This window comes from Sturnus vulgaris, chromosome 9, assembly GCF_052056855.1.
Source record: "Sturnus vulgaris isolate bStuVul1 chromosome 9, bStuVul1.hap1, whole genome shotgun sequence".
Lineage (NCBI taxonomy): Eukaryota > Metazoa > Chordata > Aves > Passeriformes > Sturnidae > Sturnus > Sturnus vulgaris.
In genome coordinates, this window is record NC_142251.1 from 8,002,534 (window position 1) to 8,029,757 (window position 27,224).

Sequence of the window (27,224 nt, forward strand, 5' to 3'; positions counted from 1 at the left end):
AAATTAAATGTATGCATATTCCATTTCAGTAAATCATTGCTGCATGCTTTGAAATAAACTGGGATTTTAAATTTTTTTATGTTAATGTTTTGGAAACAGCAAAGGACAGTATTCCAGTACTCTTAAATTCCTCATCAGTATTCCTAATGTGTTTGGGAACTATTTTGGCTAGCAAAAAAAAGTATTTTTTTGGCAGATGAATTGCAGAGTCTAGACCATCCCTACCCCATGTACATCTAGATACTAGCTCCATCATGAACTTTCTGTTTAATCCTGAGACTCATTGATTTATCTGTAGAGCTGGTACTTAATACACAGACACTCAGCTTGAGGGCATAGCCAACAGAGATGAGGGAAAGAGAAGATGGGAATGTTCAGTCTGTCCTTATGGAAGCTTTCCTTTTCCAAAAGTTATATATATATATATATATGTTTTCCAAAAGTATATCTATATTTTCTTTTTTTCCCAATAAAAATTCAGTAATTCCTCTTCCTCTGAGGGATTTCTTCGTGAACTGTCTTTTGTAATCTTTGGGCCAGTTGCAGTGGTGGTTTAAATCAGTGTGACTCAGCTAACACTATTTAGCTGCTAACCCATAAAGCTTCAAAACACACGAGCCCTGACTTATCTCAAGCAAATGACTGCTTCCCTGGAGCCGGCTGAGGCTGCTGGTGTTATTAAAGTTAAGCAGGAGTCTCCATGTTCTGCTGTGTTCGAGTTTAAACAGTAAGGTGATGACACTTCTCTTTTGCTTTTGTAATTTCTTGGAGTTGTTCTCCTTCCCTTCGGTATGTGTGGTTTAAAAGCAGTCCATCATGTTGCAGACTCTATAAACTGTGGGTTGCTTAATTTGTGTGATTCATAACACAGGAAAAAAAAAAAAAAAGAGCCATCATCATTCTTGGTATTACATCCAGCTCTGTTACCCAGAGCATTGACCTTGACCAGCTAATGATAGGTATTTAATATATGTGCGTGTCTGTATATATAGATATAAATATTCATTATGTGAGGTCTGAGATCGTAAGGGAATGCTGGCAGTGCCAAGTTTTGTTCGATGGTTCAGGCCTCCAGCTGTGCCAAACTCTGGGTTCCCTTAATGTACCATTAAAAAGAAACCCCAGGCTTTGCTTGAATGTCATCCAGCTTTATTAAGAGAAAGATCAAGCGTAATCTTATTAAGCTTGTCACTCACAAGCCATAAGGGTGCAGCCTTGGTGTGTCTGTTTGGTCCACATGTGCGAACAATTTTGCCTCGTGATACTCAGGCAGGGGCTGTTATTCTTTAATGAAGGCTGTGAATAACAGAGCTACAAATTGCAAGCTTGGTGATGTGCTCACACACTCGTGTGTTAACAGAAAGGGGTGAAGGCGGGGATTGTTTGTTTGGATTTTGACATGTTCCTCAAGTACGCTCGAACCCACGCAACCACAATGTTTTTCAAAATCTGTTGTGTATATTTCGAGGTTTCTGAACTTCCATAATAACTTAGTCAGCTTTTGAATGTGACCATGTGTCAGAGTGGACAGCTGTATCAGGAAAACTTCACGGGAGCACTGAATCTCCCTCTTTTTGGTTTCACTAGAAGTCTTCTCCCTGGGCCAGCATTATGAGGGCATGTTCAGATAAATTGTGCTTGCCTTCATTGTTGCTCCTTTTCCCCAGTGTTAACAGCTGGGCAGCAGGAGATAACAGTGGAAACCACTAGTGTTTACACCAGTGTAAAACCAGAGTACTGCAGTGGGGACTCAAATCAAATATTTCTGCTTGCTCAAAACATGGATGTATATAGAAATTTTGTGTATTTATATAGGAAAAACCCTAAATTGAAACTAGTCAGGATGTTTGGCCATGTGGCTGAGAATAGATCTGTGTAGGTGAAACTCACAAAAATAACTAGTAATGACTGGAATGTAGAGACACATTTGATAGTCTAATATGGAATAGATTTGTAATAAGAACTTCTTCATAGACATAGCATATACTAATCAGTACTTAAGGAATAGAGCTTTCCAAGACTTTTAGTCAGCTAAATTTTAAAATTTTGAGCAAGATATCCTTGCTCAAAGCCTTAGGGATGTGGGGGCTTGCTACAACTGTTTGCATGCCCAGAGTATCTTAAAAATGGAAACATTTGCAGGATGAATCTCATGTCTGCTGGGTTGTGATAGGTGTTCATACAGCACCTTTGCAGCTGAAAATCTCTCTACTACTGCAGGGCTGTGTTCTGTTCTGTCCCCAATACACAGATGGTCTCTCTGACAGATAAGATTTACTGACCCTTCTGGTAGAGCATTTGCCATTACTTGCTGGAAACTCCCCGTCCTTCCACCACAGGACCTTTAGCCGAAGGACTGTCTGTCCTTCACAAAGCATTTCTTTCTTCTGTTTTGCTTCTAAAAAAAGAAAAAAAAAAAAAAAAGAAAAGGAAAATACATGGCCATGGAATCTCCTAATGCTGTCAGTGTCCTCTGGAGGTCCTTTTACTAATTTATACCACCATCCTCAGTGTCAAAGCTGATCTGATCTGTCATACCCAGGCAGAGCTGATCCTGGTTTATGACATTTAGATGCACTAAAATGAGTACTTTCTAGCCCAGTTTTCTATTACTCCATATCTTTGACATGCTTTGCATTTTAAAAGAGACAGCGCTCCAGATGTAGGAGCTCCAGATCTCTTCCAACATCACTATCTCAGGGTGTAATATCATATTCAGCAGCTTCACAAATGTCTGTAGTGTGTTCCCGTCTTCCTTTTCTCCTCAGGGGCAAGAGTTTGTTGGTATGATCTGCCCTGTTTTGGGGTTTGCTTCCCAATGTCAGGACAGGCATGAATCAAGCAGCAAGCCTTGGGCTTGGAGTGTAAGGTGGGAAACAAGTCCGAGTTTGCAACTCCTGGAATGCCACAGCAGCAGCATCTGACCCCAATCTGAGAATGTTTTGTGGACTCCTGGGGCTTGTTTCTCCTGCTTTCCCTCTGTGGGAAGGACTTCAGCCTAGGGCTTCAAAGCACTCCTTGAAAAGGGCCCTTGCCTGCACTTGCAAGGCTCATTGTGATGCTGCAAAGGAACCTTTAGCTGAATTATAAGGCTGAGGATGGTCTTTTAGGGCAAGTTTCCACTGTGTGATTGAATGGATTTGGAGGTGCCTGGTGTAGCTTGTGAGGTGGCAAATGATCTACATAGCACAGAGCACTTTTCATGGAGCAATTAACTCAACCCTTGCAAGTCATTCAGCTGCGCCAAACTGCTTTTAGAGCAGCGCCAGCAAAAACCACAGAGCAGCACTACGTGTAATTGCCTTTAATCCATGATCCAGGACAGGCTTGGAATCATGCCTGCTGCAGTGTGCTCTTCTGTATGGCAAAAGAGAAAGGTTGAGTCCAAACCGGAGACCAGGTTGGATTTGTTGTGCTCAGCAGGGATCTGTCTTAGCAAAACCAGAGGGGATCCAGCAAGAGGAGGGGACACACACCTGGGCACAGGTGAATCAGGGTCCATGAGCTCCCTGGAGGACTTGCCCTCAGCTGCTGATGGAGACCATGGTGGGTGTCCTGCCTTCAGATGCTACCATCAGTGTTGTGCTGATTAACCTGGAAGAAAAGGCCATTTCCAGGTTGGGGTGACACCTCACCTTATTCACAGCCTCATTTGTGAACTTTCGGGGATGTTTTTCTGCAACAACAGTGACATCCAGTGGCCAGCTGGATTTTTCTGGGAAAAAAAACGAGCCACAGACAGGTTTAACAATGTGAAGTTTTTTATAGATAAAAGAATCCTGACTAAGGAGGCTCATTTTTAGTTTCCTTGAAGAGTTTCCTCTTTTGAAAAATTCTGGTGAAATGGTTTCTGTTTTTCCGTGTCCTCAGGGTAGAAAGCAACAGTGCTGTCTGTTCCACCAAGGAGTTTGTCCTGTGTCCAGAAACTCCAGGGGGCTGGCAATTTGCTGAGGAATCACTCTGTTTTGTGCTAAGGCATCACCACGTTTTTCACTTATGAGACATCCACAATCCAAATAAACCACCAGAAAGGGGCTCCTGGAATAGATGAAGAAAGCAATGTAGTCTGTAGAATAATTGACTGAGAGGTCAAAACCAGAAAGAACAAGCAGGGATCCTTGTCCTGCCAACTGGGAGCTTTGATTTGTGGTTTTCAAACAGAAAATGACAGCTCATCTTGTAGTCTTTTGAAGTAATTTCATAGATTCAACAGACACTGCCCCCAACTAACTTTCCTGCAATGGTTTGATCTCACACTAGAGCAGATTACAGTTTTGTTCAATTCAGCTTAGAGCTGTCTTGTGCAAACTAGGGGAACTGGGAGAAGCAGGTTCAAAGCAAACACAGTGAAGTGCAGTTTCACACCAGGCTTGATTACACTGTGGACACAGTATATTGTAGGAGCCAAATGCATCCATGAGAGGCCAAAAAAGGACAGACTCAACAGTCTAGCTCACTACTGAGCCTGCAATGATAGACCATGACCCTCACCCCTATTTATTTCCTATAAGAAGTCATTTAGTGCATCCTTATTACCTGCCAGAAGCCTTTGTCAAAGCCAAGCAAAGGTGCTGCATTTCATAGCACTGCCCTTGTGCTGAGAACAGCTGAGATCCCACATGGTCTGGTCCTTGCTAGGTCTCAGCAGTGCCTCTACAAGTTCAGTGAGATATTCTGCTTGCAAAAAGCTGTCTTCCTGACTGAGGGCTTTTCAAGGCCCAAAGCTGCCCTGAGCTCAGACTCCACCAGGTCCTTGAGGTGTTTTAGTGCTACATTCACAGTCACCTCCTTTGCAAAGAAGGCAGGAGTTAGGGAATTTAGTTTCTCCCCCATACCCCAACCTTTGCTTGGTTTTGGCAAGCAGGTCCACGTGCATTCCAGACCAGTTGGGGATGGCTCAGGGGATTTGTGATGGGATATGAAACACTTCTCTCAGAGGCTGCTTGCCCTGCACTGGCTGTCCAGGGGGCCAGCAGCAGCTTCCGTGGAAAGAGCTGATAACTGTGGTTCAGGTGGGAGAGGGTTGTCCACTTCAGCAAGGCTGTACATGCACTAATAAGGCACCTTGGGTAAAAAAAAGAGGCTGCATTTCCTCAACAACCATTCTCCGTGCATCTCAGACTGAATAAGCCCTGCCTTTACTCACAGTAAAACCTGGGGACTAAGTAAATCAAACTTCTATTTCAGCCTTGCTCACATAATTTTCCTTCTCCACATTTTTTGCCCTGGTAAGCTGGTGCAGCTTATACCAGCAAACACAAGCAACACACTTTACAGAATAAACACTTCAAATATTCAGTCTTTGTTGTTTGACTCTCAAGGGATCCTATGTTTTCATTAAGCATATATGCTGAAATAGTCATCCTCTGTTGGACCTTCTCTCTGTGGAAAACTCCTCTAATGCCACATAAGTGAAGTAAGAACATGAAATAGCCCAAATGGCTCTATAATCAACCAAAGCTCTGATCAACACACCTCCCTGTCCTGTGCAAACGCTGGCATGACAAGAAAGGTAGGGGACAGGGCAGAAAAGGGAATGATAGGGAAGAAGGATAAGCTGTCTGCAGTGTTCAGGAGCTTCTGGGCAGTGGCAGGGTGGCTTGGTGGGCCACCATGCCATGTCTGATAGACACCAGGGCTAAAGAGCTCCTTGAGCTCACATGGTCGATGGAAAGAGACTTGCACAGAGGGCTCGTGTTCTTCCCAGACCTAGTATTTGAGATGTTGGATTAAATTGCTCTGTGGAGGTGCCATCCTCTCCTATGACACTCATTAGCACAGACCAGTCACTTCATTTGGAAATGTCTGAGGCAACCACAAACTGACACAGAGGCCAGAGGACATGCTTAGGAGGTGACCTCAGTTCATTTCTTGCTTGTGTTGTTTTTCTTAACCCAAGTGAAACAGCTGGTTTAGACTTGGAAGAAAATGGAGCTCTTTTTTTTCCCCAAAAAAATCATTTATTGTTTACCACATATGTTTAGGACAAGTCTGCTAGGGAAAGTGCTCCAAGACTTCAAAGAGAGCGGAGAACTGAGTTGCTGAGCTCACATTATGGCACTGCATTGAGACTGGAAACAGAGGGCTGTACCAGCAAGGAGCCAGTTCCACACTGGTAAACTCTGTCCCACCTCTGTCCAAGCCTGTTAAAGAGTGTGCATTGCACTCCAGGGTGCTTCTGGAGAAGGATTTCCATGGTGTGACATTTGAGTGCCTCAACAGTAGCTCCATACCCTTAACAGAAGGGCTGCTCAGAAAGGGAGATCAGAAACAGAGAGACATGGAGGAGGTTATTATACTTGGGGGTAGCAAGGAAATAGAAGTCTGTGGGAATCTGTCTGTCCTTCAGATTGAGATGCTCCAAGTATAGAATTGCACAGCAGATCTCAGAGACACCCCAGGGAAGCACAAATCTGTGCTCTATTAGCCTGGCGTCAATCTGGAATAACCCCCTCAACTTTTGGCCCCTCATCTCTCCATTCTCCCTCTGGCTACGGTGTGGCCTTTCTCCAGAGCTTGTTCTGTAAGTGCACTCGGGTGAGAGGGGAGAGAGGTGATTACATGCAAGAAAAGAATGAAGAGGAGCCATGGGAGGATCGCTGGATGTTGGAAATGCTGCACGCTTTGGCTTTTTATGTGTTATTGCTCTGATTCCCGTGACTGTCCAGAAGTGGCTATGAGTCAATTCCTTACAACTGCATGGAATAACAACATCAAACAAGGGGGAAAATGATTTCTCCATCTGCTTGGAGAACGGGTGGCATGATGTAAGGAGTCTGTGATGAAAGCCTGCTTTACAAGACCATTGCACGTGGATTGTGCAAAGTATTTTTTAAGGCATGCTTTGGGCTCCGACACTCCTGCCAAACAGGGGAGGAGGAAAGTTCATTCTCTGCATCTCCAGCTCTCCTTCACAGCTTTTTGCATAATGCTGCAATTTCCAGATGCAAAACCGTGTCCTGAAGCAGAGAAAAAGCCAGCAACCTGGGGTGACAGACTTTTCTGGAAAGTGGGGCCTTTCTCTTTGGAAAACCCACAGAACTCATGCTTCAAACCTGAACACCAGTCTCTTTTGTTACATCTGGTCTGGTGTGGTAGGGCTGCATGTCTCCTCTGGCATGGTATAGCTCATGTTGTTTCATACCAACTGGGGTAAACTGGGGTCCTTCAAGCCCCTTCCAGAAAATTCCCCTCTTGGATCCCCACAAACATTAATTGTGTTCCCGTTATCAGTTAAGTTTAAAATCAACAAATTCAGGCTGTCCTAAGATCATACTCATGCCTAAGTGCTGCATATCATTCACCTAATCCATTCCCTGGTGTCGTTCCTTGATAAGACATTTCACATCAGAGGGGTACTCAGGCTGGGGCAGTCTTTCAGATGCTTTGAGATCCAACTTGCAAAAGCAAGATCTGCACAAATCCAGCATTGGCTCCTTGTCAAAGTGCATTCAAGATACTTATTCAAGACCATCCTTACCACTAGAGTAAGATTTCAAGGAAGAAAGTGGTTCAAGAACAAAGAGAAGCAATTGCCTGGCAGTGAGGGTCATCACGAAGAAGGCTGAAGAGCCTCCAGTTTTTAAAGCATGTTATCCATTAGCAAAGAAAGATGATGGACAAGGAGTGAAAGGGAATTAAAAATTTGGAGGGTTTATCCACAAAACTGATTACCCACCATGGGTCTGGAACATCTGTCATGTCAGAAAAGAGTATTGTGGGATGGCATGCGGTTCCCAGTAAATTGCTGCTGTTACCCAGAGACCCCTGGGTCAAACTGGAATGCTATAGTGGAGAAATCAGCAAATTCAGATAAAAATCATTGCCCGGAGTGTTTGCTGTAGCTCCTAACTACAGTGTCATCTTGGCAAATTAATCTTTCAGCTTCCAAAATACTCAGCTTTGACCATTGTAGAATAAGAGAAATGGAGATGTAGTTTTGGAGGCAGCAGGCAAAGGAACCACCAAGTACCCTGAGTGTGCAGGGGCAGCTCTCAGCCCTTTGCATTTTTCCCTACACTAATTCTTGTGAAGCCTTCCTACCATAAACACTGTGGTGCTGCCAAGGGGCTTGAGAATCAGCATGTAGGGAGAAGGAGGAATAGAGGCTGCTGCCTCCTGATTGCAGAGCAGCCCAAGGTCTAAATGGCAACAAAACGTTATACATAATGTCTGATTCACTGCGTGGAGAATGTAAAGAATTGAGACCTCCCGACACAGTTTACATTGGCCCTTTTTATGACTAATTGTGCAGAAAATAGCTCTGCTTGTAGTGTGCATGGAAACAGTTCAGATTTCTGCTGTGTGTCAGCTAATGGCTAGCAAGGCTTTTTTAGCAAGACTTCAAAGGCTCTGGCAATGGAGGTCCTTTGTGAGGGAATTATCTCCTGCTCCTTTGTACCCCGTTATCCTTCTAAGCCATGGAACAAAGAATTTGCGAAACGAATAGACAAAGTAATTTGTAGTAGATCTCTAAACCTAGATAAAGTAAATAACATTTGCTTAAAAACATTTTTTCTGCTTCTGTCATCAAAACAATGGTTATAATTTTGCTGTGTAGGAACACCCAAGTTCATCTAACTTTTGAGGGATGCAACCTGATGCTTAGGTTATTGATGAGGGTCACTAGGATGCCTGAAATGGAAAAGGAGAGCTTTAGTTTATATGGTCAGAAAATACATGGCTGTCAAGAGTTGGTTGAGAAGTGTCTTTCTGCCTCAGGATGTTCCACTAAGAAAGGAAGAAAGTGCATTCTTTCAGCAGTGTGTTTGTGCATGGACGTGCTTTAAGGAAACCATGTATATTTCACATATTTTTTTACATGTTTTTTAGTTTAAAAAACCCAAATTTATGGTTTATTCTTTCTTTGTTTCTTCCAGTGAAAAATGAAACCTTGGGGAGATAAGGAAACACATTACATCGATCTGCTTTGTGTAGTCCAAAGCACAGTTCTTAATTAAAAATAAAAAAGCAAACCAGGGGTGGAAGGTCTATGATTAATGTTGGCAACCATGCTGTATAATGTGTTCCTCCACTGTCTCCAGATCCTTGTCTCAAAAAAATAAGACATTAGTGAAAGGAGAATAATCTTGGCCTCATCAAATTTAGTAAGAAACCCCCTTATAAGTGCAGCAGCCACACTGACCACTCCACTGTGTTTGTGTTTGTGTTCAAACTACAAAATAATTGTGTTTAGCTCTGGGTCTTGTCCTCGAGCAAACCCCATGAGTATCTCCCTTTTCTCAGATGGTGGAAGGATTGCATCCACACCTGGGCATTTTTAATCTTAAACTGTTAGGGGTGGCTGCTCTGCATATCTCCATGCCCAAATACAGACTTTCTCTTCAGGTCCCTGTGTAGAAAATCTTTTATGTCTGCTTTCTCTCCTTTTCCACTTCCATGGATTTCCCAAGGCAGCTGATGTTCTGACCTCTCGGATCCAGTTTTCATCAGCTGTCAAGATAAATTTGGTTAATACTCCAGGAATGGTTTATTCAGGTTTAGACTGAAGAGGGAATAGTGATGGAAATGCAAGATCATTCCCTTGCCTCTCTAACTTGTCTGATATGTCTCTAGATGCACTAAATTTTCAGTAGTTATACTTTCTTGAGGTTTTTCCCAGGCCCAGGAAGAGAAATTTTTCAAATATTTAAGGAGAAGCACATACGCACACACACATACACAAAGCTCATTTATTTTATATCTGTAAATAAAAATTAAATCCACTGATGTTATAAAGAATATGACAGTAACTCTTTTTGCACATAGAGCAGCAAGAGGCAGCAATTTGATGTTTTTCACTGATGCTGAGATTGTCTCTAATATGCAGGTTATTTTGTTTTCATCACATGCCATAAGCTGTCAAAGTGTTCTGTTGTTGTCAATATCTAACAAGTGAGTCCTTCTCACAAGTTGTGGGTGACTAGGGAGAGTTATTTTATGTAAGGTATTTCTCACACAGATTTTCCTGTATTTTAAAACTGAAAAGGATAATTATGATGGACTTCACAGCAGGAGGTTGTGAAGGAGGCTGTGAATTCCTTCCAGGAATTCTTTAACCTTTCATGTTTCACGTTACCTGCCTACACTGGATCTCTCAAGTGCCACCTTTTTCCTTAAACCTTCTTCTTCCACATCTCTGATCCTGAGGAACTCCTTGCCATGGGATAACATGGATCACTGTTGGGAAATGTCTGTGTTGGGTGGGAAATTACATCATGCTGAGCATGCATAATTTATGTCATAATTTCATGTTTTCATGAAATTAATGAAATTTTGCTTCACTAAAGCAGAACATGATTTCAGGTTGCTTGTGGTGTGCATGAGTTGGCTACAACAGTGTTACCATGATATAAAATGAAGAGATGGATACAAAACCAACCTTAATATGTGAATTCTGACTGGACAGGAAAGTTAAGACAAATAGAAATCAAAAATGTTCAATGAGGTGGAGAGGATGTATTAACAGGGCAAGCTGGTGGTGAGATGGGTGGTAATTTATCCAGATGCACGTGGAATAATATAAACAGGTAAATTTTAAGCAGAGTCTAAAGGTTAAGTTTTGCAAAGACTTGCTCACGCCATCTCCTAGTAGTTGTTAAAATTTTGGGCTCTGTTGGTATATGTAGAATGGAGAATTATTTGAGGGTCAGCTCAAAGTTGGACTTTTGTTTTAATTTTTTTATTTCTTTGTATTTCTGTTCTCTTGGTTGAACTGGAGCATTGAAAAAATTTCAGTATGTGTCGGATTGTGGAATACAAGGAAATAACTATGATGTTCGCATGGATATTTGTAATTAAGATTTTAATTTCTTTGGGAATTTGAAGTTGAGGGGTATTTAATGGAAGCTGGCATTCCTTCCAGTTAGGAAAGGCAAAATTAAAAGATCAAACCCTATTGCCGTGCTGCACAGCAGGTCACCAGTCTCAGGCAGAGGCTGGCAGCTTTCAGCATGGTATCCACACAGATAACAAGTCATATTTTTGTCTTCATCCATCACTTGAAGGGATGTGCAGGCTCTACTGAGGAGCTGGCATTGTCGACAGACCTACCATTGTGTGGATGAGGAGTCAGAGCTTCTGCATAGTTACTTTTTTCCCTGGGTTTAAAAGAGTTAAAATTGGTTTCTCTTGTGCTGTCATGTTGTCAAAGACTTGCTGGATTCAGGACAATTATTTACATTATGAAATCTTTTGGCATTTAAGACTCTGGCTCAGGGAAAATAAAGTGGACTCGGAAACATCTCAGTCTCTGATACCTTTGACTTTGGCTCCTCAGTGTCACTTTGCCAGTGACAGAATGGGGACCTTTGTTTGCCTTGGCCACTGCATAAAAAAACAGGATATGATCAAATCCAGTTAATCATTCACAAATGTCTCATTTCTTGAATCTCTGAGGGTGCATAACACATTTTTGGGACTGTTCTTTGCTGCTTTGGCTTTTGTTATAAGTAAGTTAGAAAGGGGAAAATCAAATTTTGAGTTTTCTTAAAAGGAAGTGGAGGAATCCTGGAACACACTAGGGCTCTGCAAATGTACATTTAATCATTTAAAGAAATGTCTTTTGGCTAAGAGCTCTTACCAGCACTTGCAAGTTACACTCAAAGCCATAGAGCTACCTCGTTCCAACAACTGAGGCGAGTTAGCGCCCTTGTTGGCAGCTGGAGCAGGGGGTGCAGGCTGAGCAAATCCTGGGGGCTGGATGCTCTCCCATTCATCACGACTTTGTGCAGTGTTGGTGAAGAATCCCCGGGGTGACTCTGCTGGTGGCTGCACCAGCTCCTTGCACTGCAGGGTCCGTGGAGGGGGACTCAGGCACGTCTCTGCCTGCCTTGGTTTTTTCAGTGCAAGGCATTTGGCTCTGCTGTGGAGCAGAGAGAGCTCTGCAAGGGCAGTCAGAGACAGCTCATGCAGACATTTTCTCTGTGCTCCAGGCAAGCACATGCTCCCCAGGCAGCAGCAGCAAACCAGAGGAGTGAGTTCTTACACCCCACACCGTGGTGGAACTTCCTCCTCCAGGATGCCACAGGGCACAGAGCACATGGAGGCTTGAGCACATTCCTGGTGATTGTGGCGTTCAGGGCTGGCAGCGAGATGCAATGACCTGGCTGTAAATGGGGGTCACCCGGCTCTGCAGAGCTGGAAGCTAATGGATATAATGGATATAATGGAGGAGGATTGTTCTGTCCTTCCTCGGTGTCAGTCATGGCTGCTGCTGGAGACAGATTACAGTGCTATGTGGATTTTAATAAACCTGTTTGTGGACTTCTTGCTTCTTTACTTTATATATCCAACCCATCCTGCAAACGGTGTGGGACTCTGACAATAAGTGGAAAGCTTTGGCTGGATTACACTGCCTTATTGAGTCTGTGCCCAAAGCCCTTTGAGGGCTCCCATTGACTCCGGTGGGATTTGGTTAAGACTTCAAGTATATGGGACTCCCTTAAGTAAACTCTTTCAAGGCCTGTACACTCTGCAATACTTACTGGGCTCCTTGTTACTCCTGTGAATAGGAATGTGACCTTTACACTTCTAACAAAGAGCCTTGAATTACAGGACTAAATCTTCATGTTTTGAGAGATAAGGTTACCATCCCAGCTCCTCCCAGCCCTGCTGTGCAGGTGGCTGAATGGCTGATGAGGCAATTCCTGAATCACTGTGGTTTTAGTCAGACAAGTGCTCAGCATGCAGCAGCATCAGCTTCAGAGTCTCTTCATTAGCAGATGTCCATGAACAGTGATGGTCAGGGTTGTAAGTTGTTCCATTTCACGAGTCAAAGCCCTACTAATATCCCTTTGCCACTGCAGGGTCATTCTGATCTCCGTGTTGGAAATTTATTCAATCAGTGTACATACTAAAAATGGTCACAGTGGAAGGCAAGCCATCTAGGTTTCCTAGGTTTCCTATTGTCCACCCAGTCCCTTGGCCATGTGAGGGGAGGGAGGGATAAATAAGATGGAAGAAGAAAGTGTTTGGGCTGTATGCTGTCCCTTCCTCTGGTCTAGTTTCTGGTGCCGTTGCCTCCCAAAACTGCTGTTCCAACAGGAGAAACTCAAGTGAGTGAGAGTAGTAGTTTGATTGACAGTGCTATTTTCTACCTGTATTTTAGGTCACTTCCTGGGTAACAACACTGTGATTGATGTACTGAGACAAGCAGGATTTGAAGTGGAGCACACCCCTCCTGGACAACCAATTGGAAAGTAAGCAGCTGCCCACAGATTATTAATCACTTTCTCTCCTTTTTTCTCTCCCTTTTTCTGTGACTAAGCAAGATTATTGCATTAGTATAGGAGGTGGGTGAGGAACCTCCCTTTCCCACCCAATTTCCAGACAAAAAGTTCATTGTAAAGCATCCATTGTGTGAGTTTGGAAACATATGGAGCCTGAATGGCTGGTGTTTTTGTGGGTTTTTTCCACTTGGGGACATTATTTATATCACAGCTGCTTCATTATACCAGCTCAGAAGTGCCATGGTTTCTCTAAAGAAACATCTCAGTCAGCTCATTTTCCCCCAGAGCTGTTTTTCCTTTTGCTCTCCGTGGGGTTTTAGTTGCTTCTCCATTGCAGACCTCTCTGTCAGGCTGCTGTTCTTCAGGTGGAATTTCAGTTTTTTCCTGAAGGACCACATTTAGTGTAGCAGATGCACCTTTGAAAGTGTGTTGGGCAGGTAGAGAGCAATTCATATTCCCTGAGCCTCTCCATCTTATCTGGTCAAGTAAGGCAAGCAAGAAGGACTGATCAACAGGCTCTTGGCAATCTTCATTAGTATAAAATAAAATATGGCACAAAATTGTCCTTAGCTGGCAAAACAGACTTTCTTCATCCCATAGACTTTTCTTTTTCCTGGCCGTTTAAATGAGGTCTCTGTCTGAAGAAATCACAGACAATAAAACCATGAGGGCTGGTCAGAGACCTTCTAGCTTTGCAAAATCAGCCTTTCCCCTACATTCTGCAGATAAAATTTGGCCAAGGCTACTCTGTCATAGGATTGTTATCCTCATTAGGAGAAAGTGTTAGCAGCATGCTCCTGTCCCTGGTGGGCAGACATGACATGGTCCAAAACCGAGGTGAGTCTCAATGAGGAGGATTAATGGCAGAGGTAGTAGACCATGTCTGAAAAAGCTGTGTGTAATCTACTTGGAAAATCTGGCTGATCTAACCTTGTTTGGGAAACATCCGCAGTGATTCATATAGAATATAATATGGCTCAACTGTACATAAGTGTTCTTTGACAGAGCATTTATCCTAAATGCTTCTTGGAATCTGTTGAGCAATAAAAGCATCGTCTTAAATAACAATGGGGGAAAGAGGAAGAAAAGGCTGTTAAACACCACCAGTATGAGAGTATATTCAGAGGAGATTTAAGAAGCACTTTGGCGGGGGAGAAAAGTCAACATGGTGCAGGGAAGAGCAGTAAACACTGTAACAGTCTGAAGCTGGAAATTTTTTACTAAAACCAATGAAAAAAAATAGCGAAGCAGAAAAACCAAGCAAACTATAGCAGAACAGCTGAGGTGTACTATTCCTAGGTTTCTGACAAAGAAACTTTCCACTCACGGAAGCAGACACTTTCTTCAGCAATTTTCATTTAGTTGAAAGTATCATCTTCCCATGAAAAGTGTTTCAACTGGAAATTGTGAAACTATTAATTTATTGGCTGTTGCAAGCCCTTGAGAAGAACTAAAGATGCAGTAGTGTGAGAGAAGTCCAAGAATAGTCTCTGCTCTCTGGTGTTAGGCTATGTCTGTACACATCATCACAGACTTGAAATAAAGGATGGGGCAGGAAACTTGACTCAAAGCCAGTGCTTAATGTTGGCTTATTTGCAGAGTGGGGCGCCTCTGTGTGCACATTCCCCTACCTTGGCAGCAGTGTCTCCTGTTCATGATGTCTTCCCTAAAATTCTCAGTCCCTGGGGGAATGCACCTGAAAGCAAGAGGGCTTGGGCTCTGCCTGTGTCCTCAGCTGAATGGTTCCACAATGGGTAACTTCTGTTCCCAGCTCCAGAATATTGTGTTGGTCAGGTTTGCCTGGACTAGAACCCTAATTCCAGTGGGGTCTGCTCTGAACATTGAACATACAGAACTTTATTAAAGGGTAAATGGTTGTGCAGGAATACTGGATGGAGTAGAGAGAGAACACATGGTTGCCCCCACAAAGATTAGATGCCCTATGAGTTTTCCTGTGGTCTGATGATAAGGTAGATCTGCCAGTTCTAGATGAGAATAAAGAAAGAAAAATAAATTGCATAGCAAAAAAGTCCAGAGTTGCCACTAGACTGAATTACTCAAGGTGCAAAACCAGCAAAAAACTATAGAAATTGTGAATAAAGAGCATTCAAATATATTCACAGGAAACAGCTTTCTGCCTTTAGAAGAAAAAAAGACTCTAAACTGCACATCAGGGACTGTATTGTCATTTTCCTGTAACAGGGGCTGTAGCTATCAGAAGTGCTTGGGGCTCCCTCTTAGAAATGAGGAGGCTGCTGCAAAACATTTTGGCTCTTTTTTTATAGAATAGCTTGTATTTTATGATTTCTGGGTGAGCTGCAAAAGGCAGTCTAGCCAAACACAGTACAACGTCGTGATAGCATGACAACTTAATAGTTGTTGTGTTGTTTATGGTATATTGTCATGTTGCTGTAATTGAGTAATAAGGAACCTTGCATTTTTGTCTAGCCTTCCTTTTTTTACTCTTCTCTTTCCTTTTTAAAAGGTGAAATAAAAACAGTTGAAAGGCCCAGAAGAGGAACTATTTTGCTATAGTGACTGTAGTAACAAAATATATACTTAGAATAAACAAATAGAAGCTCAACAAATTTTGAACAGCTTATGAAGCAGAAATTATTTTGTGGGTTACAGAGGTGCAGGTGTTCTCATCTTGATTCTTGTGGAGAATGAAGAGGTATTTCTCTCCTGTGCTCAAGTCCAAAAGTGACATTTCTGCTTTACTTCCAAATGAGTTGTATAAGGGAGTCAAGCCCACTGCATTGCATTCTGGCATTGACAATTGAAAAATTGGATAGTGTTCAGGGAAGATCAGCTGGATTCTAAAGTGGAGTTTGGGGGGGTGGACTGCACATGGAAAAAATGCAAGGGTTGGAAAAAAAAATTGAAGCAGCTGCATGCTTATGTTTTGGCAAAGGGAACTCAAAAAAAGTGTTGTGGACAGACTGTATGCAGAAGAATGAAGAGGAACAGTTTGAGCTGGCACATAGGAATGTTTGAAAGTATATCAGATTGAATTTGAGGGTGGTTTTGGATGAATATCAGCGATTCTTTGACAGTGATTTGCAGGACAATTTTTCTCAGGTTAAGTAAGAAGCCCCATTATATGAAAGTAACTTCAGCAAAACACTCATGCTATGTCCTACTTACTACCTTGCCAAAAAAGCAAATGGTCATTTTCTTTAATCTCTCTATTCCCAGAACAGTATGATTATTGACATGATTAGTAGTCTGATCTTCATTGTTCAACAGTAATTCAGCAGTATTACCATAAATAGGTGGAGTATAGTCTGGTATGATGTTTAAACTCTGCCCTCCATTTTGGTTTTAGGAAGGACAAGAGAATCCCTTTTGTAGAAAATAACTAGCATTGTTCCTATGTATCAGAAAAAGAAAAGCCTTGAGAAGAGTGAAACAGGACTAAGACTAAAGCTGTTTATGCTTTCAGTTGCATACAGACTGGGTAAAGCCAGAAGATTGTTGGCTTCCTCTGTCCAAAATGCTAAGCATGGGTTGTGAAATGGCTGCTCTTTAAGCCAACCAAACTGAATACCTAGAGTCTCACATTTCTGTAGTCTAGTGACAAGCACAGACTTGAGCCAAATCCTCCCTTTCCTAAGGTAGTGGGGAAAAATAAGGTGAGATCTTGTCTGATAGAAGGGTCTGATGGCTCCAGAATCAGTTAACTGGCAAAGAAAAGTTTATATAAAGTACATTTAGCTGGTGTGGAGCTATTTGGGAACTCTTACTGACTGGATTTCTGAAATCTCCTGGCTCCTCCTGTTGATCTGACTGGCCCAGTGTTGACCTTCCTGTGCCTCTTCCAGAATTCCACCAGCTGGCTATTGAAAACACCTTCTTTAAAGCTCAATGCCTTACTATAAAAGAAACCCTGTTCTATTCATCATGCAGAACAATGCCATAAACACTTGAGAACTTATTCTCACATTGGCTTAATTTGTTCATTTTGTTGCCTGAGGGAAGCGTCCTGAATCTGTTTGCGTGACAGCCTTCAGCAGCGTTCCTATTTGCCTCTTATTTTTCTGGCTGTCATCCTTGTCCCCAGATAAAGGCATTGGAAAATTAGTGGCTAAATCAATATCTCATTGCTTTGCCCTGAGATAAGAAAGGCAGCTTTTTTTTTTGTGGAGTTCTGCCAACTGGCTGTCCCTGCTCCTCTCTGTCTTCGGAAAACAGAGCTGCATGCTTGGGGTTGGGAGAAGGAGGAGATGGGAGAAAGTTTTCCCTTAGATGGATTCCAGTGACTTGAGCAGATAAAGGGCCACAGCTGCTTCACATTTAACTGGAAACAGCCAAACTGCAAGATCAATCCAGGAAGCACCTGTGTCCATGATGACTCTATTGGTGCTGGGTTCTCAGAATCAGCTCTGACCTTCTGCCATGTGCCAAGCCCTGTCCCCTTGGCCAGGAGAACATGCAGCAGAGCTCACTTCCATCAGGCTGCTCTCTCTGAGGATGGCACCAGTGCTGCCTTCTTTCAGAATCAGGGAGTTCAGGATGAATCAAAGTATTCAGAACAAGTTTTTATGTCTGCTTGTGTGAGAGTTTGAGAGTTTATTGTAAACTCTCAGGGCTCTGCTGGAGAAATTAATTACTCTTGCTCCTTATGTTCACACTTCCTGTCCCAGTTGAAGCAATGTGTCTTTGCTGTTGTAACTTACTCCTGTCCTTCTGTCTGAAGCAAAGAGCTTCCTCCCTCCCTTCTCCTATAGCATCGTACAGATGTGACCCTGGCTCTGCTACTCGTTGTTGTCTCAGGGTGGAAGGCTCTGCTCCCCTAGGAATGCTCTCTCCTTCTCCATGGGATAAAAGCACAGTCCATCCACACAGTGATGCAGACATTTCACTCCATCAGGATCCCTAACCCTCTCAAGGTGATGGACAGAACTGGGAAAAATATTTGACATAACATTCCCCACAGCCCCAGTTTGCTAAACCCAGTTTAGGAGAATCTAGAAAATTACAGATGCCCTCAGAACTCTCAGGAATCTCCCAGTAGTTGCCAAGTTCCTTGGGATGCCTAAACAGCTTCAGCTTTCTGGTGCCTGCTGGTCAGGGTTGCTCCACTCTGCATAGCTGTTAATTTTTGGAATGTGTTAGGGACAATGTTAAAGTTGTTGTGAAATAAGTAAAAGTTCATTTAGAAAATACATAAGTGAAAAAAAAACATTACAAAAGCTGTGACACTTTAATTGAAAACAACTGAATTAACTGAGGAAAAAAGAACTGAGAAAGGTAGATTCTGGATCCCATCTCTTCTGATACAGGGAAAAATGCACCCTTTTTTTAAAGTGAGTGGAATAATCTCCCCATTGGGATGTGACAGTTTTTCTTGAACCTCTTGTAAACCTTTGGATCTTTCACTTGATCTGAGCCTGAGGATCATATTTCCATCACTAGCTCTCTCCCCTGAGAAGAAAAGTGAGTCCATTATTCAGGGGGGTTCTCTGACAGCATCATTTACAGTAAGAGGTACATAGGGATTAAATGGGGTTCATCTGCATGCATTGGGGAATTTATTGCCTCATCTAACATTGGAAAATATGACTACTCAATGCTTAAAATACTTAGCCATGAAAATATGCACATTACATTTTCATGTTCCTGTGTGCCTTTAAAATATCCTCCTTTGCAATTTAATTGTCTCTGTGTCTACCTTACAGCCACAAAGCCTGAGCCAGCCAAAGTAATTCTTAGGGGGAAAAACATGGAACAAGGTCTCCAAGATGTGGTAGAGAAAGCAAAGTCAGCTTAAAAATTCTCAGCCACAGAAATGTAATTATCCTGTCACTTCCTGGGTAACACATTACTTAGTGACAGTGTATCTGTGTGTGCTTTAGGCTACCTTTAAACACTAACACCTTCTGAGAGAATGGAATTTAGAAACTTGCTACAAAAAAAAAAATCTGGGAAAGAACAAGATAATTCATGGTGTTGGAGTAAGAATACAGAACAGAACTCAGGAATTTCATGCTTGACTAGTTCTCCCAGTGGGACATTCACTTTGCTGTATAATCAGATTTTATCCTTGGCAAAATTTCTGGTTTCTTTTGAAAAAATTGTTTCATATTCCATACAATTCTGTTCCTTGGGAACGGGGCCTCTGGGGAAACCTGGGCTTGCTTCTCTTTGCTCAAGGGCAGTTTGCTCGCTGAGCTGTCCTGAAGCCAGTGCTAAGGTTTCTAGGGTTTTTTGCTGATCTGCAGCCTATCAGTTTTAGGAGATCTGTATCTCATACTCCATAAAATTTCTAATAGTAAACTTACAGAGCCTTGGAGACTTCAAAAGTTCAGAGCTAGTTCTTACCTTATTTCCTAGCCAAATTTCAGAGTTCTTGTTTCCACAGGAGAAGTTGATTTTTCATCCCCTTTCTGCTTCCAGCCAACTCTAACGCAGATCTTTTCACCTCAGGTCATGAGTATGAGATGAAAATTTTGGTTTATAGTTATTAGAGATAAATCTGATCCAACTTGCACTGAAGTTGTTGGCTTCCATCAGTGCCAGTAGCTTTTAGAGGTCATTGTTAATATGAGATGGTTGCTGATCCTCTCCCATCTTCAGTTGTGAGGAACCATGAGGGAATTGGTGGAAAACTCAGAGTATGTTCACACAGTTGTGCAGATGCATTCTACATCGAAGTAAAAAGACTGACTTTTCCAGAGCAGTGCTCATGGGCATCTTCAGACAACTGGCCCAGCTTTCTTGCTGGTGTCTTGCTGGTGTCTGGCTGGTTTTAGGTGGCTCATCAAGTTTTAGATGGTTAGTCATTTTGTGAGATGTGTCCCTAGGCTCATTTAAGCCTTTGGGAAAGCTGCACCATCCCCTCCCCAGCCCTGGAACAGTGATGTTGTGTGACTCTGTTTGTGTGTTCAGCCTGCACTTGTCCTGTGGATTGATGGCCTCCACTCGGGGTGATATCAATCTGGGCTGAAGGGCAGCTGCACTTTGTAGCAGCTCAAGGGCCACAGAGGTATCAAGTGCTATTGTGTGGCTGGAAAGATGTGGTTTATCTGAGGAAGTTTGTGGTCTGTTTGCTGTCACTCTGCCTTTGCAGTGCCGACTTCCTTTACCTTCACTATCACGTTGTCAGGCAAAGAGACCTCACACATTAGGACAGAGAGCTTTTCCACATCCAGAGCTGACCCCTTTTCCTTCAGCAAGAGGTCTGTGGGCTGTGCTGCAATCGATAAAGCTGCTGGATTCAGTGTGAGTGGAGCAATTTAGCTTTCAGGGAGCTCTTTGCAATGCAAAAGTTCCTAAAAAAAAGGAACAGGAAGAAAGGAAGTCAGTGACTTTTCTCACTGACACTTTCGCCTAAAGTTCCTTCAGTAACAGTCCTAAACAATCAAGGATACAGTGTTCCACAGAGAATTTCGCTGAGAACTCTTTCATGAGTGATCAGGCGTTCATAAGGACATTCTTTAGAGTTTAAATGGGGTTAGAAGCCTCCCAGAATACTATTATGTGACTGGTGGCATGACCAAATGACTCCCTGTGGGTGGATCTTTTTGTGGCAAGCTATGAAATTTACTGAAACCTTTTTGAATTGCCCCCACGAGTAGAAGCTCACTCTAATGTACATATGGGGTGTTATTCTGTGTCATTTCTTGTCCATTTTGATGCAAAATAGTCTCACTTTTAACAACTCATACTATCTCAGCCAAGCTGGGTGACTTCATGCTGGCCACAACCCATCTTTGGTTCTGAAATTACTTTATGGGTGTCCCTTTAGGAGAACATGGTGAAGAGTCAGGCTGAGATCCATATATATCAGCCCCTCCTCCTAGTTAGGTGCTAGTAGAAGGAGCAGAAATGCCAAGAAGAGTAAGTTCTTATAACAGTAAATTAAAGATGGTAAATTTATGAAGTACTTGTCACAGTAAATACTTTAGAAACCAGAATGCGTTTTTGTGTCATAATCATTGAATCATTTTTATGAGAAGTCAAAGTAAATTCATATGCAATCTGTAAAGTTTGTAAAGAGTTTAATTCATCCGGGAAATCATGCGTTGGGAATACAGTACCCAGATCCAGATCAGATATACTTCAGAGAAGCATTTAGGTTTTAAAATCCTTCCACAAGCTAAACTGATCTCCAAAATCTTTGGAGTTTCACCCTTCTCTGGACCTCATGCTCCATGCAAGTGAACATCATGCCAATGTGTTTCCCATTTCCTGGGGATTAAACTGCTGTGTTTGATGAGTCAGGACTTTCCAAAGAAGGAGCTCAGTCACTCATTCTGTCTGAAGTGGCCTCAGGTGCCTCAGAGGACATGTTTTCTCTTCCACAGTGATTCATGATTTCAGAGCAGAGGATCAGCGCTCTCTCTTTTTTCCCCCACAAATTTAATTAATAAAACAAATTTCTATTAGTGGGTGTTGAAAGATTTTGGTTTCCCACCTACACTCCCAAATGCTCTGCATTCCAGGAAGAAAGAAAAATGGACCTGTGAACAGAAACAGGAGGGAGGAAAAATGGATCAGATACTGTAGGTGGATGTAGATACAGTGGCTGTCAAGTGAAAGAACTTCCCAAATAAAGACAGTTTCTTGCAATTGTGATTGCTAAAAATCACCAGTACAGTAATTCAGTTTCAGGATTATAGGTGAGGTGCAAATTTAGGAAGTTTGGAGTACAGGGAGTGCCTTGCAGAAACTGAACTGTTTGGGCCTCCCCATTGACCTCTTGCTTAGGAGGGAAGCTACACATAATGGAGTTGTTCTGCTTGTGAAAAGTGGATCTTCTGCCATTGTCAGAGGCTCTTGTTGGTCAGGAGAAGCACCTGGAGGATTCATCTCCTCGTGGCCACTGTGGACCTGGCTATGCCCATGTGTCTGCCTCATGTAGCCCCACCACAGCACAGAATTTTTCATCAAACTCAAGAATTAAGTGTAAATTTACACCCACCACATTCGTAACTTTTGTCACTTCAGCGAGAAAACATTTGGTCCTACTGGGAGCCAGAGTAGACAGAAGGAGTTAATTTGGGATATTTCCCGTTCCTAGTGCTGTATGGGACATCAGAGCAGTTCACAATTCCATAGTGCCCCTCTCTGCTGGTGGCAGCTTGCAGAGGAAGAGACACAATTTGGTGCTCTCACTTGTGGGAAACAGCAGACTGAAGTGTTTCTCCATTGATTTCCAGTCAACTCAGGAGTAGTAACATTCCTGCTAACCTGTAGCACTTGAGCAGCAAAGTCATAGACAGGCCCCAAGTGCTTTAGTACCCAGTGCCCTGTCTGGCAGCTAGATTTGCATCTCCTGTCATATGACCCCAGCTTCGCATTTCCAAATTTTTCTTGCAAAAATCAAGGCAGTCCCAGAAATTCCTCTGTCGGGACAGCACATCCCTGTTTATGTCTGAAGGGTTGATACCAATCTGGAGTCCCCAGTGATCAAAGTGCTCGTTCAGAGATGAGCCTCATGTTGTGTTTGAAGTGAGCGCAGCGCTTTGAAACAAGGATGAAGCAGGAATAAATCAGCATGAAGGATGTGGGGCATTACCTACTTTACATGAAATTCCTGCTGGAAAGATGTGGCCAGTGCTCCAAAGCTTTCCTTGGAGAGTGCTTGGAAGTTGCACACCAGCCTATTTGTGGAAAGCTGAACAGTTTCCTATTGTCTGTGATGTGAAACGCTTCCCAGATAAACACTTTCCCCCTCCACTGAAGAAAAACGATAAAGCCTCAGCAGAGTTGTTGGTTTCTATTGGCATTGGGCTCTGTTAAAGGCTATAGTTCATATCCAAGCCAGAGTCATTAAGGAAAGATTCTGTTATTGAGTGAGACTGGGATAATCTTCAAGGGTTTAATAACATTGTGCACCCACATCTTTGCATCTCTGGGTCCATTATACCCCTGGAATGTAAATCCCAATCCACAGTGGATAAACAAGGTTCACATGGATCTCAAATACTTTTGTGTTACTGTCTCCTCCTCATTTCTGAAAGGGAAAGAAAGCATTGCCAGAAGTAAACTCATTGGTGTCATTTAGCCCAGAGAACAGGAGGCTCAAGGGAGACCTTACTGCTTTCTACAGCTGCCTGAAAGGGTTTTACTGAGGTGTGAGTTGGGAGAGCAAGAAAGCACCTCAAGTTGTGCCAGGGTGGTTTAGATTGGATATTAGGATAAATTTCTTCACAGAAAGAGTTGCCACACATTGGAACAGGCTACCCAGGGAAGCAGTGGAGTCACCATCACTAAAGAGATTTAAAGGGTGTGTACATGTGGCACTTGGGGACATGGTTTGGTGGTGAGCATTGCTATGCTGGGTTAAGAGTTGGACTCGATGATCTTAAAGGTCTTTTCCAACCTAAACAATTCTTTGAATCTACAAAGAGAGCAGTAAATCTCTGCTGCTGTAGTGGGTTTAGGTTGTAACATTGTCTGCATTTGTGGCATTTTAAGTAATTTTAAGGAATTATTCCTAACACCCACAGAGTCAAGGCATCATATTCCATCACAAGGAAGATCCAGAAGTCCCTCCATGAACTTTGGAGAGAAAAAGCTGAAATTTGAAATGGGCAATGCTAAGAACCCAAGGCTGTGTAACACTGGGGTCACAGTGGTAGTGGTTTGGTCCAGGTCAGTGGGTAGCTCTCCTTCTGCTTCTCTTGTCCTGGCAGGTGCTGGTCTCATTGTGTCCTCACCTCTGAGTCCAGTTTGGCTTTGCTGAGTGCCTCCATCCTTCCTCCATGGTGCCTCCTAGGCTGAAGACCTTTTCCCAGGAGCAGCCTGTGGTTCCACTTGTTGACCTTCAGTCAGTGAATGCAGCAGATACAGATTCACTTTTTGCCACCATTTTGTCGAAACTAACCTTACTTGTAGTTCGTGACAAAGGAATCGTCTTTCTTCCCTAGAGGCATGGGGTTTCTTGCTAATGTTAAACGGTAATTTTGCTCTTGTATCACATTTGTATGTAGATTAAGTTATAGGTGTGAATTGTAGCTTCTGTTGACATTTAGCAGGCACTGAGGTTTTAAATCGCTGAGGCAATTTTAGAAACATTTCCCTTAAGGAGAAAGGACATAGACTTGAAAGAAAGTAGAGGTAACAAGGGTTTCATTTGTTTGTTTCACAAATGCAGCCATGAATTTAGGGCAATTTCTATGTGCTCAAGCATTCTACTGATTGCAGTCATTGCTGAATGGTCAGCAATTCCCACTCATGCCAGAAAGGCATCAAATGCAGTCCACAGACAACCAGAAGTTGTTTAAATTAGGTGATGGATTTTGTTTCCTTCTTCTTTCACTACTGGGGTGCACTGTTGCACTTGCCTCCTCCTTTACGTCTCTTGCCTTTCCAAGAAGCCCTGGTCAGTCTGTGAACAACAGACCTGATGAGGTTTGTGAGTCCTATAGGTTCCCTAATTGTTCTCTACTGTGGGGTATAGAAAAGGGCTGAACTTTTCCTCATAAAGCCTGACTCCATCATGCTTATTTTCCCCTAAATAAGGACATACACTCTTTTTTGATCTGTGTGATGCTTGGGATAATTAAGTTCCAACTGGCTGTCAGATGAATTCTTACTAGAAAAGGAAGGCAACAGAGGGATAGAGTAGCCTCCCCTTCTGTTCAGTATTAACAGGCTTGTGGGGCAGTCCCAAGCACTCAGTTTCATTGTAGAGAGAGCCATGAGTTGTCCTGCAGTTTTAATTAAAACATCTCACATGGGCATCATTTCAACAGCACTGACTTTCCTGCAGTTTGAGCTGTATTACAGCACCACCTCATGAGAAGTCCTAGTTTGGTCACTCTCAGTGTTCAAGTGTTCAGCTCTGTGCAGTGATTAGAAGCTAACGTGACTGCTGAACCTTTGCCAGATGCCAGGCATAATTCTGATGAGTCTCTGATGTGTTACACTTGTTATATTACATGTTTTTCCATAGCCAGGCAGTGCTACAAGTACTCAGCTGTGATACCCTCTCAGACAACTGGCACTTAGATAAAGCATTTCAAGGCAAACAAACAAACAGATATGCACATATAATGGAGGTAGGTGAGCCCCTAGAGCTCCTGTGCAATGAGGTCTCCAACAGAGTTAGGCAGGGTTTAGACAGTACCTTTGTACTGTGTGTCATTGTCTCACAACCTTTGCCTGTCAGCTTGCTGAGATGGAGCTCCTTAATGAATGCATAATTTAGTTCTGGGATTCTAAAGTGTTCCAATAAAAATAATGATCATGCGTAATTTAATTCTGGGGTTCTTAAGTGCACCAATAAAAATAAAAATAATAATCATAGACATTTCAGTGAAGGCGAGGTATTTTCTGGGGTCAGTGCAAGTTTTCCTGTTTCAATGAAGGAAGACCTGGAGCCTGTTCTTTACAACTAGACAGTGAGATTTACCTGAGTTTGTTAGAAATCAGTCTCTCCTATGGCCTCACATGCCTCCTAGATATTCAAGGTCTGGTCTCATAAGTTTCAATTAGCAAACTCCAAAAGAGAATATAAAACCTTCTTTTCTTCCTTTAGGTTTCAGCAGAAATGTGCATGCTTTGTTAATGAAGAATTTTAGTGAAGGATGGCTTTGTCAGACAGAAATGAGCATTTGATACAAGCAGTTTCATCAGCATGACTTGATACAGAGAGAGAACCCTCTGTGACATGAGGCTGGTACATAGAGAGACATTGTGTGAAGTCCATTAGCATTAGGGTTGACAGAACAGCATTAGACATTAAAGCAAGTGGGGTTTGGAGGGAGAACTCTTCTGCCTTCATCACGTTTCAAGGGCTCTGTCCATTCATGTGCAGTGAAAATGCCCACAGACAGGCTGAAGTGTTGCCTGAATAGGGACTCTGACAACTGTCCTGTTCTTTTCTTGGAAACACTCAGGCACTGTGATATGGGAAGGCCAATGGGCTCTAATATTTTTGAGAAAGTCAGAGTGTCTCTGTGTTCCTTTTTTCAGCTCAGCAGCCATCAAGTGGCTGAGCAGATCAGATGTTTTGCAGTGTCGGCTACAGAGAAGAAAAGTGGATTTAGTGTCACAGAAATGTGGAGTCTCTTGCAGACATGGTCTTATGGCTCTTTGGTTCCACACTTAAGCCTGCTGCTGGATTTAAGTGGTCTGTGTCTCTCTCCTTCTAGTGATAGCAGCTTTATGAGCCCACGTTATCTGTGTCTTGCAATTGTAAGAGCCTTGACTGAACAAGGCACTTCAGGAACACAAGCTGCTGTGCTTGCACAGATCTGTGATCCACCCAGTACCTCACTTCGGCCAGGACTCAACTTCCAGAGCATCAGAGGGAAGTGCAGGAAACAGCACCAGGCAAACAGTGAATAATCTGCCCTTAATTTCAGTCTGAAGTCAGAGAAAATGTTGTAGTCCCTCAAGCTAGGCATTTGGTGCCTTGCTCAGCTGTGTCTCTGTAGAGAGTTTTTAAGATATTATAGAGAATATGGACTTCTGCAGATAAATATTCTCTCTGGAGGATCCAGCAAAGAAAGGAAACTAATTCCCAGTGGAGACAATCTGGGAGCAGAACTCAATTTGGATTGTAAATCAGCAAGATACAAACTGTTGTATATTAGCTGTAATTCTACTGTGGAATCAAATTGAGCAGCCAGTATGGCTTGTTTTATTATCAGTCAACTTCTTAAAATTCGTTGCAAACTCAGCAGTCAAATTTTTATTGTGAGACAGTAAAACATTTTGATTAACTTTATGTAGCAAGCCTTTGGGTGCTGCATGGACATACAGAGCTGTAATTTGAATGTGAAGGCCTCTCTCTCCTCTGTGAAGGAGACTTCCAGATGTCCCAGGACAGCTGCACATCTCTGTGCTCCCATGTTGAACCAGGATGCCTGAGCAGGAAAAATGCCAATCCAGACCTATGGGATAGGGATTCTATCCAAGGAGCTTTAAGTTCCACTTCCATAAGTCAGCGAGGCACCAGAGGTGTCTATATGGAGAATATTTTGCTTAAGCTGAACTACCCAGGCAGAAATAGCTCAGCACTAAATTGGTATGCAGGTA

General features: G+C 42.7%; 1 protein-coding gene across 1 annotated transcript in view; it reads left to right on the plus strand.

Moving 5' to 3' along the window:
- The window catches only part of TRABD2B (TraB domain containing 2B), a 265,371-nt gene that overhangs the window by 210,115 nt on the left and 28,032 nt on the right, over positions 1-27,224 (plus strand). The window contains exon 5 of the mRNA XM_088169750.1: positions 13,109-13,199. Coding sequence (XP_088025876.1) covers positions 13,109-13,199 — 91 coding nt within the window. The remainder of the gene's footprint in view (positions 1-13,108; positions 13,200-27,224) is intronic.